The 19,739-nt window shown below is 38.3% G+C and overlaps 1 protein-coding gene across 2 annotated transcripts in view; it reads right to left on the bottom strand.

Annotated features, from left to right (window-relative positions):
• LOC134211846 (GATA zinc finger domain-containing protein 14-like) overlaps positions 1–19,639 on the bottom strand; it is a 36,528-nt gene extending 16,889 nt beyond the window's left edge. For both annotated transcript variants that reach the window (XM_062689156.1, XM_062689157.1), the window contains exons 1-10: positions 19,328–19,639; positions 18,570–18,791; positions 18,342–18,507; positions 17,864–18,167; positions 17,687–17,794; positions 17,411–17,620; positions 9,733–10,271; positions 9,446–9,669; positions 7,708–8,083; positions 7,519–7,647 (exon numbers count right to left, since the gene is read on the bottom strand). In XM_062689156.1, the coding sequence (XP_062545140.1) occupies positions 7,519–7,647; positions 7,708–8,083; positions 9,446–9,669; positions 9,733–10,271; positions 17,411–17,620; positions 17,687–17,794; positions 17,864–18,167; positions 18,342–18,507; positions 18,570–18,791; positions 19,328–19,636 (2,587 nt within the window). In that variant the 5' untranslated portion in view covers positions 19,637–19,639. The remainder of the gene's footprint in view (positions 1–7,518; positions 7,648–7,707; positions 8,084–9,445; positions 9,670–9,732; positions 10,272–17,410; positions 17,621–17,686; positions 17,795–17,863; positions 18,168–18,341; positions 18,508–18,569; positions 18,792–19,327) is intronic.
• Between the last annotated feature and the right edge of the window lie 100 nt (positions 19,640–19,739).

The raw sequence follows: 19,739 nt of genomic DNA, 5'->3' as shown, positions 1-19,739 counted from the left end.
CTAAGAAAAAAGATTTGTTTTTTTTAAATTTTAATATGTACACCCTTAGGAATGTCTATGGGCATTACTGCCGCTAACCGCAAGTCGAGCACATCTGTATATGGAGACCCATATACAGATGTGCTCGACTTGCGGTTAGCGGCAGATTACTTTAGGAATACGGGAAAGCCTTCGAAAATTTATTAAATAATTCTTTGAACACTTTCCGGAAGTTCCTTCAAAAATTCCACTAAAGGATTGCAAAATCTCGCAAGAATTCCTCCATGTAATAACCGGCTTTTCAACAACATTATAAAAACGACTGTTTCAGTTCATGGTCATAAATCAACTAACTTTATTTACTCAGTACATCCTTAGACATCTAACACAGTATACTCTATGCTGAGAACCCTTCCAGAGGGTTCGGTTATATTACCGAGTAGCTCATGTCACTACAACTCCTTTCCCCTTAGTTAAAATATTCTATTACCTAATATATAGTTCCATAAGCAATTTAATATTGATTCATATTTGCTAGTTATAATTTTCAGAACGCAAATTATTATTTTCTAATTCACAAAATCGAAATTTCATGCTAAAAATATACTGAACAATTTTATACTTCAATCCTAATAAAAAGTAAACTTTTTTTTTACAGAAACATAACTATCGATTACTGTTCTTTCTGTGTCTATTCACTACAACCCTCTATGTTGATCGAATATTCTTTTCAGGAAAATTTCTAAGCCTGTAGTGGCTTGTGCAGTAAGATTTGTATGTGCAACCTTCTGAAACAACGGCCCATCAAATAAGAAATTGTCCACAAATGAAAATAAACCGAATAATCTGCAACGGAATCCTTAAACACGCACTCTATATCGTTTCTGGATTTTGTTTGGTTCAGTTGAAATCTTGTTCTTACAAAACAAAACGACGAACAGGCAGGTGGCGATTGATGATTATCCACCGAAATCATCCGGCCGCTCGATGCAGCCTTTAAAAACAAGCCAAAACGACGGCATGGAATATTTACCGCAACACAAATTATCTTTCAAATCTCTCCATGGCACGTAACACAGGTTAAACGTAAACAGCTTCCTCAATTGAAAACAAATCGTTCCCTTTCCGCGCAAACAAGTCATCAACTGGTAAAAGGTCGTTTTTTTTGCATCACTTTCAGCCGGTTTGACAACAGCAACAACCGCACTACCACAGCAGTAGGAAAAAAACAAAATGCAGTCGTAAAGTATACAAATTCGGCACCATACACCGAGCCGCACTTAAACAGTTTGAAAATCCGCAGTTGTGCTATTATTGCCGATTTACCTCTTACACCGCTTCAATGCCACAGTTGATCACTACACTGGTTCTAAACAGCGCACTTTCCTTTTGTTTTAAGGGAGATAAATAAAATTGACTCTCAAAATTAGTTGTGCACAGGGAGCCAAAAATAGTGTAAAATAAAATGGTTAGCGCCAATATCACAGGCAAAAGCGATTTTTCACGCAATGCTATACACCAAAACAAAACAAAAAAACACACTAAAATCTACAAAATGGCTATATGCATTACTCTGGTAAAAGTTTTAAAATGGTGAGGAAAACAAAAAAAATGGTCCGAGTAACACCATTCACCACATCAACTTACTCCGGAGGAAAAATCACACAAAAAGCACCATTGCCGGCGGTCGTGAGAATATAAAACAATTGCGTGCAGCGCACGCACGATAAAACGCCTATTTCATCCTCGTCGCCACTGTAATAATCGGCTTTTCAACAACATTATAAAAACGACTGTTTCAGTTCATGGTCATAAATCAACTAACTTTATTTACTCAGTACATCCTTAGACATCTAACACAGTATACTCTATGCTGAGAACCCTTCCAGAGGGTTCGGTTATATTACCGAGTAGCTCAAGCAGCCGGATGACACACAGCTATGCTTCTGGCTCCAGCATAAAATTCACGTTATTATTTTGCTGTGGGCGTTATTTTCTGATACAATATTGTTAACAAATATTCAAATTTGTTTTGCACCGTACTAACCGTGTTGTGTTGAATTACGGTCTTATAACAATTAAATTGAAAATCGAACACATTTTTCACGGCACGGAATTCGTGGTACATAACGATAATAGTAATAAATTCATTCAAATCGCTCAACAACAATTACTCCATCATAGAAAACTAGTCCTGAAATGATGTTTTTGTTTACTAATTTTGAATTGTCAGTGGGGCCCACCACGCGCTAACCCCAGAGATGTTAGCCACCATTTTTTCCCATTGGAGAGATAGGCGATGACAGTAGGGTGAGCTCAAGTCACTACACTCCAGAAAAATGTCAGGATTTTTTCGGATATTTTGCAGTTAAAAATGAAATAATTTACGAATTCCTTCGGAAATTTCTTAAGGAATTTCCCTTCCATAGGAAATTTCGTCAGATATTCCTATAGAAATTCATTTGAAAATTCTTCTAAGAGTTGTCTTGGAAATTTTTCTAGGAATTAATTTAGACATTCTTAGATACTTCCCTTCTTCAGGAATTTGTGGGATTTGAAATAAGTTCTTATAGAATTTCCGAAGGAATTCGAGATAATGAAGTGAAGCTTCTGAACTTTTCTTAAGCAACTTCTGAAAAAAAATCATTTTAATTTCGCTTTAAAAAAAGATTTTTCAATAACTCCGGAACGCAATGACCGTTCGAGCCAACACGAGTCAACACGAAACAGCTAGTCCGCATTACGCGTCTATAAAAAGTTCGGTTTTGAAGTGATCCTAAAGCCTTTCCGTATTCTTAGTATACGAGATAGGCAAAACAATATTTTATTCAGTGTTGGGAAAAACTCAAAATCTCAAAACTCATGAACGATTCAAATCAAACGTTAGTTGAAACCGTTGAAACGCACCCAACTCAGCACCTAAAAAAAACATGGATGAGTTGAATCATCGTATGTTTTCTTTTGTTCTCCTTCGTAAATTAACAGTGAATTAACGTTCAACACATAGAACAATGGATACTCTTGCGTGTGTAAACAATAAATTTTCCCCAAATTGTTTTTAAACACTTTTTGGTGCGAAATGAATTTTTGGGAAATGAGTTAAATGATCCGCTTTAGCATGAAAAACTCAGACGTGATGCATTCCTTTAAACTCGCAAACGAATTAGTTCACACGGGAGCGCTCAATGATTGAGTTTTATGAACTACTAGCAGACCCGACGAACTTCGTTTCGCCTAAAATTTATTTTCTGATTAGATCTCGAGTTATGAAGAAATTGGTGTTTCATTTGTATGGGAGCCTCCCTTTCCAAAGCGGGGAGGGGTCTCGAACCATCTTAAGAACCTTCCCCGGCCGCAAAAACCTCCACATACAAATTTTCACGTCGATCGGTTCAGTAGTTTCCGAGTCTATAAGGCACAGACAGACAGAAATTCATTTTTATGTATATAGAAGAAGATTATACCAACACTGATTTTATTATGCAAACAAGACGTTCGTATACTGTTTTCTTAAAGACAAACACTGCATGGCAAGCTGCATGGCCCCAGCTGATGAGGGATTTTTTTTTAAGACGATAGCACTGCACGCATGGGTTGCCAAGGGATTTTTTGCCTTTGCAACTAGGGTGATCATATGAAATTTTTTCAAAGGAGGACAATTCACCCGAATCGTAGCGAAAAGGAAGGACATTTGGTTGAAAAAGAAGGACATAAAAAACATCGATCGATTCTTAGTTTTTGATATGGTTAAGATTATATTTATTTTTAAATTTTGGACACTTGAGTCAAGCATCATCTTATTGATATACTAAATGATAATAACACTTATTATCATTTGGTATATTGAGTGATCCTAGCGTTTCACGCTGTTAATATTAGATATAGAGCAATGTACCCTTAGACAAAGTTGTAGAGGGGAATCAGCGCTAGAAGTCCGCCATACAACACTTTTCGGGATTCCGCCTCTGGAATGAGCTATTGGCTGAATACTAAATGATAATGAAATGATAAGTTCAATCCCTGGTAGAAAGTAAGGGTTATTAAAAGACCAGAACATTTCTAGAAATCCCCTGAAATTTAACGCTTTTCTGAAAGATTCAATAAACCAATGTAAGTAAAACAAACTAGATCCAGCAGTGCGTGGATTCTCGAAAAAAATAGGATTTAATTAGGTCAATAAAATAGCTCTCAATTGTACCAGTCCGTAGTTTGATTGCTATCTAACCTAGTCACATCAAGAAGAACCCTTTTATGGAGTGGATTGGATGACCTTCGGATGACGAAAAATCCAACTCCAGAGTGACTACTGATCTTTCAATGAACTTCAAATTTGGAGTGAATTGGTTGATTGTGAAAATAGCGATTGGTCCAAGTTGTATCAAGAACAAAACAATTTCGGAGTGTACTGATTGATGGCCAGAATAACCAACGGGCCTATTCGGATCAAGATATATACATTTTTGGAGTGGGTCTTGAGTGACGGTAGTTTGGTGGCACTGGTTGTTTTGGTTGAACCAATAAATTTCAACTTTGACGAAAGTCCTTATGAAATTCCTCGATGCATATTCTTATATTCAGCATACCATCATTTCATATACTTACCCCATAAACCTTTACCAGTTTATAAAGATTACACTGGGTCAAATGCGATCGCATAGTTTGTCTGCATAAAATGAGCTAATTTAGCTCAAATTGACACAAATTTCCCATCAGTACTTCCGAATATCTATTACCGTGGACCCCCGGTAATATGACCGCTTTTAATCTGAACACTTTTTAATTTGAACCCCGTTCGTTTGAACATCGTTCAAATTAAAAATGGTTCAAACGTCATTTAACACGTGGAATCGAGGAAAGAAAAATGGAGCATCGTGAAACGGAATGCAGAATCAAAACAAACCAGCAAAGAGAGCAGCCATAAACAAGTTTTTCTGATGCAAATAGAGTAACCAGAAGTTCAAATTAAAAATGAACCCCGTTAATTTGAATGAGGTACCGTTCAAATTATCGGGGGTCCACGGTATTAGATAAAGGTTTGAATTTTTTAGTCGCGACCAAAAACTATATGTATTTGATTTACGCTTTTTTAGTCTACTCTGTGTTTCACCCATTGGCGTAACTACAGGGGGGCTAGGGGGGGCTATAGCCCCACCTAGGACCAAATTAGCCCCCCTAGAATTGTGGTCACTTTCCATTAACATTGCTCATATCTAGCTCTCTGGTCATATGAAGGCGTAATTGTAAGCAATGGATTATCTCCATCATCTCTCTACGAGCTAGTTGAATCTATTTTATTAAGTTTTCAAACTTTGAACTATTATTATGTTTTGCGATAAAAATGTTGAAAACGAAGGATATTAGGCTTCCTTGATTATCCAGTACCAAAAATTATTACTTAAAGAGGTATGAGTAGGAACAGTGATTTTGAGCTGATTCAATGCTGATTGAATAAATAATAGAAGTAACAGACTGAAAAAACCTATACCATTCCTGAGATTTTGATTGAATGATGAAAATTCAAGGGAAATACTGTGTTACCATTCGGTAATTTTTGGAGTTTTTGGAGGAACAGGGCCTTCTGAAAATACGTCAAACGATTTATTATGAATGTAGTCCCCGAGAGAATCGTGGTAAGAGGTTAAATCTGTATTATTTTGCACCAGCGGAATTCTGGATTTCGGCGCCCCCCTAAAGCCTGGCGCCCTTGGCGGGGGCCAACCTTGCTAACCACACGCTACGGCGCTGTTCATGCAACTGTTTTCTCAAAATTTCCAAAAAGGAGGACATTGTAGCGCAAAAGGAGGATATCTAATTTTTAATAGAAAAGGAGGACATGTATACCATATGGTCACCCTATTTGCAGCTCATTTGTATTGTGGTCAATATCACTCAATATGCGAAAAATTAAACTGATTTCTAGTAGGGGAAATGACGGCTTTGGCAGGTTTTATTCTATTATTGTCAGGGGGTTTTTGTTGACCAAATTTTATGAAATTCGGCCACAATATTCTTTGATATCTCGCGCTTAGTTTCATAGGGGCGTAACTGTATTGATCAATTTCTCTCCGTCGATGTTTTCTTTTAATTATTGTATTGAATTGCGCTAGTTTGTCGATGATTTAATGGTTTAGTGTGATAAAGGATGATTGTATCTTGCACCAGAATTAATAATCACGGTTGTAACTTTTGAAACAATTGAGTTATTACCAAAATATAAAATCGATTAAGAAAAATCGATCAATACAGTTACGCCCTATGAACCTAGCGCGAGATATGCAAAGAATGTTTCGACCAAATTTGAGCATAATTAGTTATAGAAAACCCCCTGACAATAATAGAACAAAACCTGCCAAAGGTGTTATTTTCCCTAATCAGGGTTCGTACTTTTCGTTTCGATGAGACGAAATCAAGCGATTTTCGGGTCGAAGGAGAATCTTTTTTCGAAGTTTGTAGTGTAGTCGCTGTTATAATTTTGTTCCGGCTATTTAGGGCCACACATTTTGGCGATCCTGCCAGTCTATTTTTTGGATCCTGTCACTGATTTCATGAGGTGAAATTAATTGAAGTGGTTATATCGTGGAGAGTAGACTGGCCCAGGATACAAAAAGTCGTCGAATTCTACGGGGCACCCCCCAGGATTTTGCCTTTTGGTAAGAAAATCACTCTCTGATAATTACATGCGTATGTTTTCATGGCAATTGATAAATTTCAAACTGCTAAACCCAACTCCAAATAAATCAGCCAAAAACTAACTTAAAGTTTATTTAATCATAGTAGAATTGTTCATTGGCATGTTAACTTCATTTCCTGCAAATCTGGGCTCAATCGGGCTCTTCCATCCAATTTCCTGGACGAAATAGTAACAGAGGTGTATTTTCCCATATATTTCGGCTGAAATCCCCATATTAACTTGAGATCAAATGCGTCAGCTTATGCAACAATCGATCAGGCTAAAATTTTCAGAGAGTGATTTTCTTACCCAAATACAAAATCCTGGGGGATGCCCCGGAGAATTCGACGACTTATTTTTCTCCCCATACTAGGCTGGGCCAGTCTAGTGGAGATTGATATATTTTAGTTTGCAAAATTACAAGACGCGTCCGGAAGACTGTCGGAAACTGGTTTGTGGTTTGCAAAATCACAAGCCGCGTCTTGAAGGCCGTCGGAAATTGATTTGTGGTTTGCAAAATAACAAGACGCTTTTCGAAGACCGTCGGAAAATGGTTTGTGGTGGCGCGTCTGAAAGACGTTAAAATTTTTACACTGTTTAACGAGATCACACATTTTATAAAATATATGTAAATATGCATAAGAAACATAGCTGTAAAATATTTTAACTCGCCATACCTTACTAAAATGAAATTTCACTCTCAAAACAAGTTACAAATAAGTGAAACTTATTTGGAATTTTTCTTATAAAGGTATTACATCTGCATTAAATTTATATATGGCACAAAAATGGCGCTGACCCGTGACCCATAGTGTCCCAACTTGCCCTACCAACAAATACAAAATCATTTTTGCACCAAAGTTACTTACAATTTGAATTGCTCTCCGTCGTCGAATCAGAATCCTGAACAGTTAGTGGTATAGCATTCAATCTCGGTGGTTCCAACAAGCTTTCGAACACACTGGCAGATATCACTGGCTGACGAAGAGATGTGCGATCTGTATGGAAAATCATGATATCGTTAGATCAATTATTATTAACCATATGATTATACGCACTTGTTTGGTTACTTAGGTAAGAGCTACTGTCATTTAAAGAAGTCGAATCATCAAACAATGTTAGCAACATAAGTTCTTCGTCCAGGGCGGTCGTATCCTCTGCTACTGCACCGCTGACAACAGTAGACTGACTGGCACTGATAGAATTACTTGATTCGATGGAATTGTTATTCGGCTTTGTTGGCAATCTTTGAGTCATGGATAGTTCGGCATACTCAACATCATTTTCTCCTGATAAAATTTCTTCGGCATCTACTTCGTTAAAGTCGCCAGAACTGGCATCATCATAAGATATATGTATATCGGCAGTGTTTAATTTACGATTACTTCTATCGGTATTGTTAAGCTCGTTGCGATCAGAAACAAAATCTTCATCCTGTTTGGAATATCAAATGGAAAAAAAACGTTCGAATTTGCTTATTGAAATGGAGATGACTTTGCAGTGAGGGTCATATTTCATTGGAAAATACAAATACACAATGCATGAATTAGATGAGATTAAAAAAACCAATACCTAAATAAAACATTTCCAAGAAAAGAGTACACCATAATTCCAACCATTTCTTATGTACCACACCACAATATATATATATATATATATATATATATATATATATATATACATATATATATATATACACTCAGCGAAGTGGACTATCGAAATTCATAACTGGCGCCTTATGAATCTTCAACTGATTATTCCACCAACAGTGCTTCTTATACGCAGTTACCTTCCCGAGTAATCAAGCGTCGATGGGCGTGTGGTCTACATACTGGCCTCCCAACCCCGACGTCCATGGTTCGAACCCAGTCTGCCGCACTTCTCTTTTTTTCAAATGAAAATCATCATTCATAAGGCAACATATTGAAATTCATAACGATTCCTTGTGGCAAATTTTCATAAGGCGTTTGATTGAAAACCATACGTCCATTTTCCTCAGTGTATATATATATATTAGGGTGGCTCAAATTAGTATGGGAAAAACTTTTTTCAACTTTTTTGATGGGCCGCCCTCTTATTCAGTTCTATTTGATGCCCTGGTGCTCTGGACAAAATTTCAGCCAAATCGGTCAACGTTTGGGCAGTGCTAAACTCGTTGGAAGTTTATATGCAAAAATGTATGCAGAAACATCCAAAAACAGTGAATTGCAGTTGGACGGCACAACTTACGATCAAGAACCATGATACTCTATCAGATCTTGAAGAATTTCATACAGAATGTTATGCTGAAAGCCGCGAGAAAATTAGAGTTTGCCCGGCTAAGTTATTAGCATTTCTCTGAAGTGGGGTTTGAGCAAATTTCGTTTCTTTTACCTTTGAAAAGAAATAAATTCACCCCTACAATACTCCAGTAAAATGCTAATATCTTTGCCTAATAAAATCTAATCTTCTCGCGGTTTTCAGCATAACATTCTGCATTTAATTCTACAAGAACTGGATGAGTATCATGGTTTTTGATCGTAAATTGTGCCGTCCAACTGCAAATCACTGTTTTTGGATGTTTCTGCATACATTTTTCCATATAAACTTCCAACGAGTTTAGCACTGCCCAAACGTTGACCGATTTGGCTGAAATTTTGTCCAGAACATCAGGGCATCAAATAGAACTGAATAAGAGGGCGGCCCATCAAAAAATTTGAAAAAGTATTTTTTGAGCCACCTTAATATATATATAGACCACATACACAACTACGATTATGGAATTGTGGATATAATTACGCTATAAGTAATCCTCACCGATTCCGTTCCAGAAGTGCTATTGTTGGACTGTAAATTTGGCGATGATTGCGAAACTAATAGATGAGCATTTTTTGCTGGCACACCCGTTATATAAGTTGATCCGACTTTAATAAGTGACTTCGGTTTAGGTTCGGTACCATTGGAAGATGGTGCTGCATTCCTGGCGGTTGCGTTGTATGATTGCATTTGTAGCGACGATAATAGAAGTGCACTAAATTCATCTACAATATAATAAAGCATTACAGAAATCCTTAACGTATGACCGACAAAACGTTTCTAGGTACCTGTAGATGTGTGGCCATAGTTTGTGTGTGAAGAATTTCTAAGACTTTTAGTGGACTCGTTGCTTGACGGACGTTTTGTGTTGCTAGAGCTGAATTTTATCACGGATTTGCTATCTGCTTTACGATTATTGTACGAAGATGACGAAATGGCATCGGATGCACTGTGCGACTTATGGGGAGCGATTTCTTCTACAATGGAAGATGTTTGTTTCGTATTATTGTGTCCCAATATTCTTTCCGTTCGATTCAGGCGCTCACTCAAAGTCTTGATCTCTGTTAAGTGAAGTGCTTGTGTTCTCAGAAGATTGTTTATGTACCACTGTTGATCACGACATTTATGATAAAATGTAGTTGGCCGTACTTGGAACCGCAGCTCGATAGTATCATTGATAGTATTTAAATATCCCTCCTCGGCTAGTGCTTCAAGTCGACAAAATCTGTTGTATCCCCAGCACTCGCCAACTTCAAAATCAGATACAAATTCTCGTTGAATTATTTTTGATGAATTCGGATGAATCATTTGCAGTCGGTATTCGTACCTTGAAAAAGTTGGGAATAAAAAAACAGCGATGAATCAATCATTCATTTGTCTATAACGTGTAAAAAAAGTTTTACAGGGCGGTAAAATCTACAACACGTCCTATGTGACAATGGTTTCTATGTATTTCTTTATTTTGTGATATTTCTCTAAATTTTGAATGCCTTTTATTGAGATGCTCCCAAGTAACATGTTAAATTCTATTTGGATTTATTCAAGTTTTATTAAAGATTAATAAAGGCATCACATAATGGTAATCATAGTTAGATTCTCAAATATTTCCATAAAAGCAGAAACTATAATAGCATAAAACCGATATTTGCTGTAGAGATAGGTAATGCAAAATAACTGGATGAAAAGTTAGCAACAAAATTGTCTTATTATATGACGAAATGTTCTGGATCTTTGTCATTATTATCTCCGAAAAAACAAAGCTTTGTCGTTGGTTCTCTTTTGTAGCTCGTTTTGCATGCGCGTCCAAGAAAAATTGATTCCCTGTCAATGCTACTTTCTCTTATAATGGTTTTAAGAGATGCTAGGTCCATCATAAGCTGTTTATTTTGAAAAATTATCCAACAAGAGTACTTTTTCCCAACTATATAATATAGTTTCGAGAAAGTTTTATGGTGCTCTTAATTAAGTAATAACGATCTTGAGAGTGCCACCATAAAACTTCCATAAATCTATATGGTATTAATTGAAAGACAATGCTCTTATTGAAGAATATATCACACAAGTTGGACACATATAAGAATTATTATTCCTCAGACTAAGGCCGGAGTGACCTGTGCAAGTAAATAAAAGTCTTCTCCATCCAACTCGGTCCATGGCTGCGCTATGCGTCGCCAGCCACGCAGTCTGGATAGTACGCAACACTTTCCTCTCGAAAACTCCAAGTGCGCGTCGATGCTACACGAGCATTCTCCAGGACTCGTGTCCGCAGTGTACTACCGGTTTTACAAGCGTTTGTAGAATGTCAGTTTGGTACGGCCAGGGCCGGATTAAGTGGGGAGGGGTCCGTGGCCCCCGGCCCCCAAAAATCTTATGTACCAAAACCAACCTTTTTTTGTACATTTAGGGGCCCCACAAGCTGTGTTAAGTGTCTAACCAAAGCGGTCATAGTCTGAGTGTTTTGAAACACGAAAAATTTTCCAAGGTTGGGGAGGATACAAAACATCGATTTGTTTAGGATTCCCACGCAAACCACCACCACACACAGGTAGGGAAGCCTTCGGCTACCTGTTGGTGGTGTTGGTTTGCGTGGGAGTGCCTTCAGATTTGACATTTGAATCTTTGTTTACAAAATCACATACGTCCTTTTGAATAAGTACCCGAGATTTCTTCAGTTTCTATCTGATGGTTCTGCTGGAAGACATCCTGTAGTATGTCATTTCTTATCAATAAGCCATTTTATAGAAAGCTCAAATGACAGGAGACCAAACACTAATATTTACATTTTACAAGGAACATTTGCGAAAATGAAATGAAATGATGATGATGATGACAAAATGATGATGGTTTACATGCAAATTTACCAAAACAAAGACCGAGCCGTCCACTCAAAATTTCGATCAGCTGTTCGAATCTGTCTCATAAAATGGCGTATAACAAATTGCATGGACCGATTTGCAAGGTTTTCTTACCAAACGATTCGTCTTGGGCTCTGATGTGATTATATATACAAGATTATTACACTTTTTTACACATTACACTTTATAGCCTATTCAGATTGGGCTATTTATGACTTTGTTAAGTGAGAGGGTATCCAATTATTACGAGGTGTTCAGACTGCAGCAAGATAATATATCTTGACGTTTCCATGTTTCCTCATTTGCACGCTAATACAGGGTTGAATTCAAGGAGAGTTTTAAAATTTAATTTGCGAAATCAAGCATTTGTGTGGCGACAATCGAACATTTTTTTCTGAACAAAGTTTCTACGAAAAAAAAATATTAAAAAAAATATGAAAAGGGATTTTCGAAGAATATTTGAAGCTCTCATTAAGGATAATTAGCGAAGCTACATTCATTAGTTGGGTGCGCCGTTCTTCGGGGAATCAGACTATTCCTCAATTTATTTTTAAGTTTAAAAAGTATTTTGATTCTGTACTATGATCGAACGGAGATTTGATAGAAAAATTTTGATACTTTTGGGAATTCTCACAAATAAATAAAAAAGGACGATTGGACCAATTTTCAAGAAATATTATCGAACTAAAATGTATTTCCACCAGTATCTCATTGTATGAAGGGCAACTCAGCAATCTATTTTTTTTTTCAAAAATGGAAACTGAACCATAGGGCACTGCACGCACTGCTTTGTCTCTTTTTCGCTGCAAAGAAATTAGAAAACAACAAGGCCAGTAAACGTCAAATTTCATGAAGAAAGAAAGAGATTTTTCTGTGCAGTGCCCTATTGCGTTCTACTCGACAATCAATGATACAGCTTCTATCAAAATCGAATCGTGTGAATGTGATATAATTTAAACTGGATTTTGGATGAATTAATGCATTACCAATCCATGTTTTATTTAAGGTTATTCTACTTTATATATACATCCCATTCAAATCGTACAGTTGTCCCACGTGAAAAATGTTGAAATCCAAAGTATATTAAGCCATTCAAGGAGCAGAATTGAAACAATTTATGAAATCATGTTTATTCATCAAATATTATCGTTTTACAACCATTCCTACGTTTTAAATTGTCTTCCGCATTGGCCCTTGAACTTTGAAAATTTATTCGATTTGTTCTATTAAATCTAGGTTTAAGTTAAATACTTCATGTTAATTCTAGAGAGCATCTGTTTTTTAAACAATTCATGTTGAATAAGTGGAGAATAAATAATTATCATCAATATTTTTCAGCATATAAAATGCTTTCCACAAAACCATCACAATCCGAGTTATTCTTCAGCGCTCAGAAGATTTCCATCTAACATGCATTCGACCCTGCTGCGACAGAAAGAGCATGACTGTCAACTACGAAACGAAATGAAAACAGAGAGAATTTTCTCTCTGGCAAAGAGAGCGTGACGCTTGTCAGTTTTGTTTTGTTGAATTTCTCCCTGCATCCCAGTTAGAACGAAAGCTCTCTCGTAATAATTGTTCGTAATAAATTCTTTTTGACTCTTTTTAGCGGGTATCTTTTGACAGCGCAAAATGTATGGAATATTACGTAAATAATGACATCATAAAGCGTATTTACCCTGAAACGCCAATTATTATGTCATTAATGGCGTAATCTGAATAGGCTATTACGCATAATTTGTGCACCTCATTACCGATCACTCACACCAGGTTCAGTGCGAGTTGGCTCTTGTTTCGGACGGCAGAACGATCACGCGATTTGCCGAAATTTTGTGTTCTGCATTACGCGGCCGGTAATAAAGTTAATCAGTTCAGTGCGAATTGGCTCTTGTTTCGGACGGCAGAACGATCGCGCGATTTGCCGAAATGTTGGGTTTTGCATAGAGATGTCGTAAAATCCCGATTAATCGATTAGTTACTAATCGATTACTCTTGATTCTTGTCGATTATTGAATCGATTAATCATTGTATAGTAATTGATTCAAAATTAATCGATTATCACAACGATGAATCGATTAATCGAAATAATCAATTAATTTTCGACATCCTTATGATGTCGTAAAATTCTGATTAATCGATTAGTAACTAATCGATAACTCACGATTCCTCTCGATTATTGAATCGATTAATCGTTGGGTAATAATCGATTCAAAATTAATCGATTATCACAATGATGAATCGATTAATCGAAGTAATCGATTAATTTGCGACATCTCTAGTTTTGCATTGCGCGGTCGGTAATAAAGTTAATTAGTTCAGTGCGAGTTGGCTCTTGTTTCGGACGGCAGAACGATCGCGCGATTTGCCGAAATGTTGTGTTTTGCATTGCGCGGCCGGTAATAAAATTAATTAGTTCAGTGCGAGTTGGCTCTTGTTTCGGACGGCAGAACGATCACGCGATTTGCCGAAATTTTGTGTTCTGCATTACGCGGCCTGTAATAAAGTTAATCAGTTCAGTGCGAATTGGCTCTTGTTTCGGACGGCAGAACGATCGCGCGATTTGCCGAAATGTTGTGTTTTGCGCGGCCGGTAATAAAGTTAATTAGTTCAGTGCGAGTTGGCTCTTGTATCGGACGGCAAAACGATCGCGCGATTTGCCGAAATGTTGTGTTTTGCATTGCGCGGCCGGTAATAAAGTTAATCAGTTCAGTGCGAGTTGGCTCTTGTTTCGGACGGCAGAACGATCGCGCGATTTGCCGAAATGTTGTGTTTTGCATTGCGCGGCCAGTAATAAAGTTAATTAGTTCAGTGCGAGTTGGCTCTTGTTTCGGACGGCAGAACGATCACGCGATTTGCCGAAATTTTGTGTTCTGCATTGCGCGGTCGGTAATAAAGTTAATTAGTTCAGTGCGAGTTGGCTCTTGTTTCGGACGGCAGAACGATCGCGCGATTTGCCGAAATGTTGTGTTTTGCATTGCGCGGCCGGTAATAAAATTAATTAGTTCAGTGCGAGTTGGCTCTTGTTTCGGACGGCAGAACGATCACGCGATTTGCCGAAATTTTGTGTTCTGCATTACGCGGCCTGTAATAAAGTTAATCAGTTCAGTGCGAATTGGCTCTTGTTTCGGACGGCAGAACGATCGCGCGATTTGCCGAAATGTTGTGTTTTGCGCGGCCGGTAATAAAGTTAATTAGTTCAGTGCGAGTTGGCTCTTGTATCGGACGGCAAAACGATCGCGCGATTTGCCGAAATGTTGTGTTTTGCATTGCGCGGCCGGTAATAAAGTTAATCAGTTCAGTGCGAGTTGGCTCTTGTTTCGGACGGCAGAACGATCGCGCGATTTGCCGAAATGTTGTGTTTTGCATTGCGCGGCCGGTAATAAAGTTAATTAGTTCAGTGCGAGTTGGCTCTTGTTTCGGACGGCAGAACGATCACGCGATTTGCCGAAATTTTGTGTTCTGCATTACGCGGCCGGTAATAAAGTTAATCAGTTCAGTGCGAATTGGCTCTTGTTTCGGACGGCAGAACGATCACGCGATTTGCCGAAATTTTGTGTTCTGCATTACGCGGCCGGTAATAAAGTTAATCAGTTCAGTGCGAATTGGCTCTTGTTTCGGACGGCAGAACGATCGCGCGATTTGCCGAAATGTTGTGTTTTGCATTGCGCGGCCGGTAATAAAATTAATTAGTTCAGTGCGAGTTGGCTCTTGTTTCGGACGGCAGAACGATCACGCGATTTGCCGAAATTTTGTGTTCTGCATTACGCGGCCTGTAATAAAGTTAATCAGTTCAGTGCGAATTGGCTCTTGTTTAGGACGGCAGAACGATCGCGCGATTTGCCGAAATGTTGTGTTTTGCGCGGCCGGTAATAAAGTTAATTAGTTCAGTGCGAGTTGGCTCTTGTTTCGGACGGCAGAACGATCACGCGATTTGCCGAAATTTTGTGTTCTGCATTACGCGGCCGGTAATAAAGTTAATCAGTTCAGTGCGAATTGGCTCTTGTTTCGGACGGCAGAACGATCGCGCGATTTGCCGAAATGTTGTGTTTTGCATTGCGCGGCCGGTAATAAAGTTAATTAGTTCAGTGCGAGTTGGCTCTTGTTTCGAATGGCAGAACGATCGCGCGATTTGCCGAAATATTGTGTTCTGCATTGCGCGGCCGTCAGTGCTTGTTTTGTTGTGTTTCTGCTCAGTAAGCAGATAGTTCGCGCTGCCGAGTGAGTAAACAATTGGTGCGTGATCGGATGTGTTTCAGGTAGGATTTAGAGCATTCGTAAAATCCGAGTTTTTGGTTCTGATTTTAATGTTCGGTGAATAAGTGTGCGGTTGAACGTGTTTTGTATATAATGCGAAACATTTGTAAAATCCAGGTTACTTTGTCCTCCTTCGGACGGTTCGTAAGTAAATTGATGAATATATTTTAATATTTTTTCAGCATATACTGTTATTGACAAACGCTCTATATTGTCGAATAGAGCTCCCTATTATTCACCTTACCCACTAACACAAATTTTCCTTCCCGAGACATCTATGAAGGTAGTATGGGTTCCCTGCATCTTCACTAGTAGATGTTGAACTAACATTCCTTCCCTTCCTTCCGTGATTGTAAGGACGTGGCCAGGTATACAACTGCTACTGTATAGGAAAAGGTACTAATCACAAGTACCGATTTGCGACAATATACAGTAGATTGCTCAATTGAGCATTGTATAGCCACCCACGATTTGTACAATCACATATGCTATGCTATGCTATGCTATGCTCACTACCGATCACTCACACCATGTGATAATTACTTGCATGCTCACCCATACATTCGACCACTCACTCTGTGGGGATAAAACCCTCATGTTCAGTTAATATCCTGGCAGTAAGCAATCAATTATTTAGCTCGACCCAATTCAATCAAGGGTAATACGAAAAGTAGGCAATTAACAATAAATGAATCGCGCTAGTATGTATCTTTTGTGGCAAGTACTATGGATACACTATGTCCAGGGAATCGAACTCGCCATCGCCGGATTGGCAATCCTACGCCTTTGCTCGCAAGGCTAATTGTAAAAACATTGTAATTGGTTCAATTGAAAAATGAAAGAGCAGATTTTTTGCCAACTGTGTAGGACAACTCTGGAGATAGGGAGGTTGTTCTCGAGATGTATAAAGCAAAAATGTATATAGATTGAAGGAACCGAGAAAACTATCGACATAGGGAGAGATATCGAGATATAGAGAGTCGACTGTATCTATGGCGGAGTGCAGGTGGAAGACGGTACATGTAGGAGGCGAAAAAACCACGAGCTACAACAGCTGTAGGGAGGACCATCTGTCGTTCACACCGCGAAAATCAGAAGACTGCGCTGGGCCGGAAACTTAGCCAGAATGTCGGATAATAATCCACTGAAAATTGTTCTCGACAACAATCCGACGGGCACAAGAAGACGAGGTGCGCAGCGAGCAAGGTGGATCGATCAGGTGGGAGACGATTTGCGGACCCTCCGCAGACTGGCGACGTGCAGCCATAGATCAAATTAAATGGTGAAGACTTTTATTTACTGCACAGGACACTCCGGCCTTAGTCTGAGAAATAAATAAATAAATAGTGTGACTTACGTGCTTGCTTCCGGATATCCCACAGTTAGCTCTAAGTAAACACATAGATATTCCTTTCGCATAGCTCCATTCCCACCGGGGTACACTTTCAGTCTCCAGCAAAGTCCATTCACGTAAAGTGGACTAGAATACACTGGTTCAGCCTTTTTTTGTAATTTTGAAAAGTTCTGCATAACGAACACTCCCGTATCATATGCTGGTACAATTTCACTGGAAGAGAATATTTATTGAATCTGTTAATATTTCACAGACAAGTTAGAAATATGGGAATGCAACCTAATAAAATCAGCTGGTACCGGTGCGGTTACATAACTAGCCATCGGTTTTGTTCGCACTTGATTTATCATTTTCAACAATTCAGCAGACTTCATTATGAGCTGAGATCTAAAAAAAAAGAAGAAAAAGATACATCTAAATTATTTCCCTAAAATGGACCGTTTTGAGACATTTTACTTTGAGCAAATGTTCAGTTGATGTTCAATTTCCTGCAGTAGGTGTTCCAACTGTTCAGTCTCTTGGGTTAACGAGGTTTTCCGGTCCATGAGGGTGCCGAATTTACCTTTGAGCTGTGACTCGAGTCTACCAGCCATCAGATTCACAGCTGTCCTCATCTCACTGACGCGTTCATCTTTAGCACTACGAACGGTATTTACATTCTGTTCGACTTCCTGTACCAGGCTTATCAGCTCCAGAAGACGGCTTTTGAGTTGCTGTTGTTCTTCTTTTACCTGTGCTAGATGAGTTTCGTAGACTAGCTCTGCAAAAGGAATGTAGGTATTTTAAATTAGGTAAGTTAAAAAGAAGCACTACATTTAATTATTTCGCTTTCAGAATTTTATGCTAAACCAAGATTTCGTGCTATTAACTGCCATATACAGATGCGACTACCTTACAATCCACGACAGTGCGTGGCACCAAAAGTAAAACATACCTAATTGTTTAAAAGTGTGTCCTGAATGAGTTCCTCCCCAAAGGGCGCACTGATGACAAATGCACTTCATGCAGGTCCAGCAAAATACGCTTAGTTTCTCCTTATGCGTCGGACACTGATCATGATCGCGATGATTTAAGTTGGAAGTTTTGATGTTTTGACAAATCTGCAATTTTAATTTGATTAGAAATAATCTTCTGGATCCATAACATCCTAGATATAACGTACCTGTTGCAGGTTTTCAATATGAACGGCAACATCCTCGAACCAACGGCAGTTTACCAGATCGGAAACGTGCAGTGATGCTCTGCAATGGGGACACTGGCGGCGTTGTTCGGTTAACCAGCGGGAGATACAAAGGTAGCAGCAAAGCTTGGAACAGTGTGGACAAAGATGGGCTTCTTGCAGTTTCTCCATGCAGATAAAACATCGGAACACATCGCTGATGGTCTGAAACATTGATTGAAGATTTAATAATTTCAAATGAACTTAAAAAATTATGTAAAGAAGGCTATCACCGCATTGTCTTTCGTTCGTTTATACATTCAATAATGCTATAAGAAGATATGAAAAATTGAACAGAATTCAGGTTAACTTAGCTTATTTTCAAGAATCTTTAGAACGTGTTGCAAATATTTTTTTATTGTGCACTTCCATGGAAGGACGCACAGGAACAAATTAAAATTAAAGCTGCCTGGTGTAAAGGTTGAACGAGGATTTTCAAATTAATACGCTGAGCTGATCTAATTTTTTTGTAACCAGCAGATTACCGTTGATCAATAAAATAACAAATCATTTTCGTTGACCCAATAAGATGTAAACTGGTTCTTGTGAGATTTACAAATACAATTACCTACTTAATGCGGCAAACTTCCGGTGACTTGCCGGAGCTAGTTTTTTTTTTGTAAAAACGGTGTATGGCCATTTGAATATTTTATTTTTCTCTTATTATCTTTTGTCTAATTCATGTTTCCTTGTATACACACCTCTCTAAGATGCTCATTCTGTCCGGATGGATTGCTGGCTCCGTTCGCTGCAGGTGGACCTGGACCTAAGCGTTTCGCCATTACAAAATATCTGAACGAACTTCTGGAACAAATATTCAGATTATCTACATTAGTTGTAATTGAAAATGGATTTGGCCACAGCCCCGAGCATCCCGTGCAATGTAACGAGATGGATTTCGTTACCGTTCGATTGAATTTTATGTTACAAAAAGGCGAAGCAAGATTTAAACACAAAGAAAGTCCACACAACAAAATACGATGACGCACTGCACTTTTCAGGTCGTCCATAAACACAAACAAGGCTTACATTTGAAAAAGGCTTACATCGAATAAGAGATTTGATCATTTTATTTTCCTTCAGTGTTATCAGGGTTATCGGGGTTATCTACAT

Source organism: Armigeres subalbatus, chromosome 2, assembly GCF_024139115.2.
Source record: "Armigeres subalbatus isolate Guangzhou_Male chromosome 2, GZ_Asu_2, whole genome shotgun sequence".
NCBI classification, from domain to species: domain Eukaryota; kingdom Metazoa; phylum Arthropoda; class Insecta; order Diptera; family Culicidae; genus Armigeres; species Armigeres subalbatus.
The sequence above is the reverse complement of the archived record's forward strand: the minus strand, read 5'-3'. Positions and strand labels throughout refer to the sequence as shown.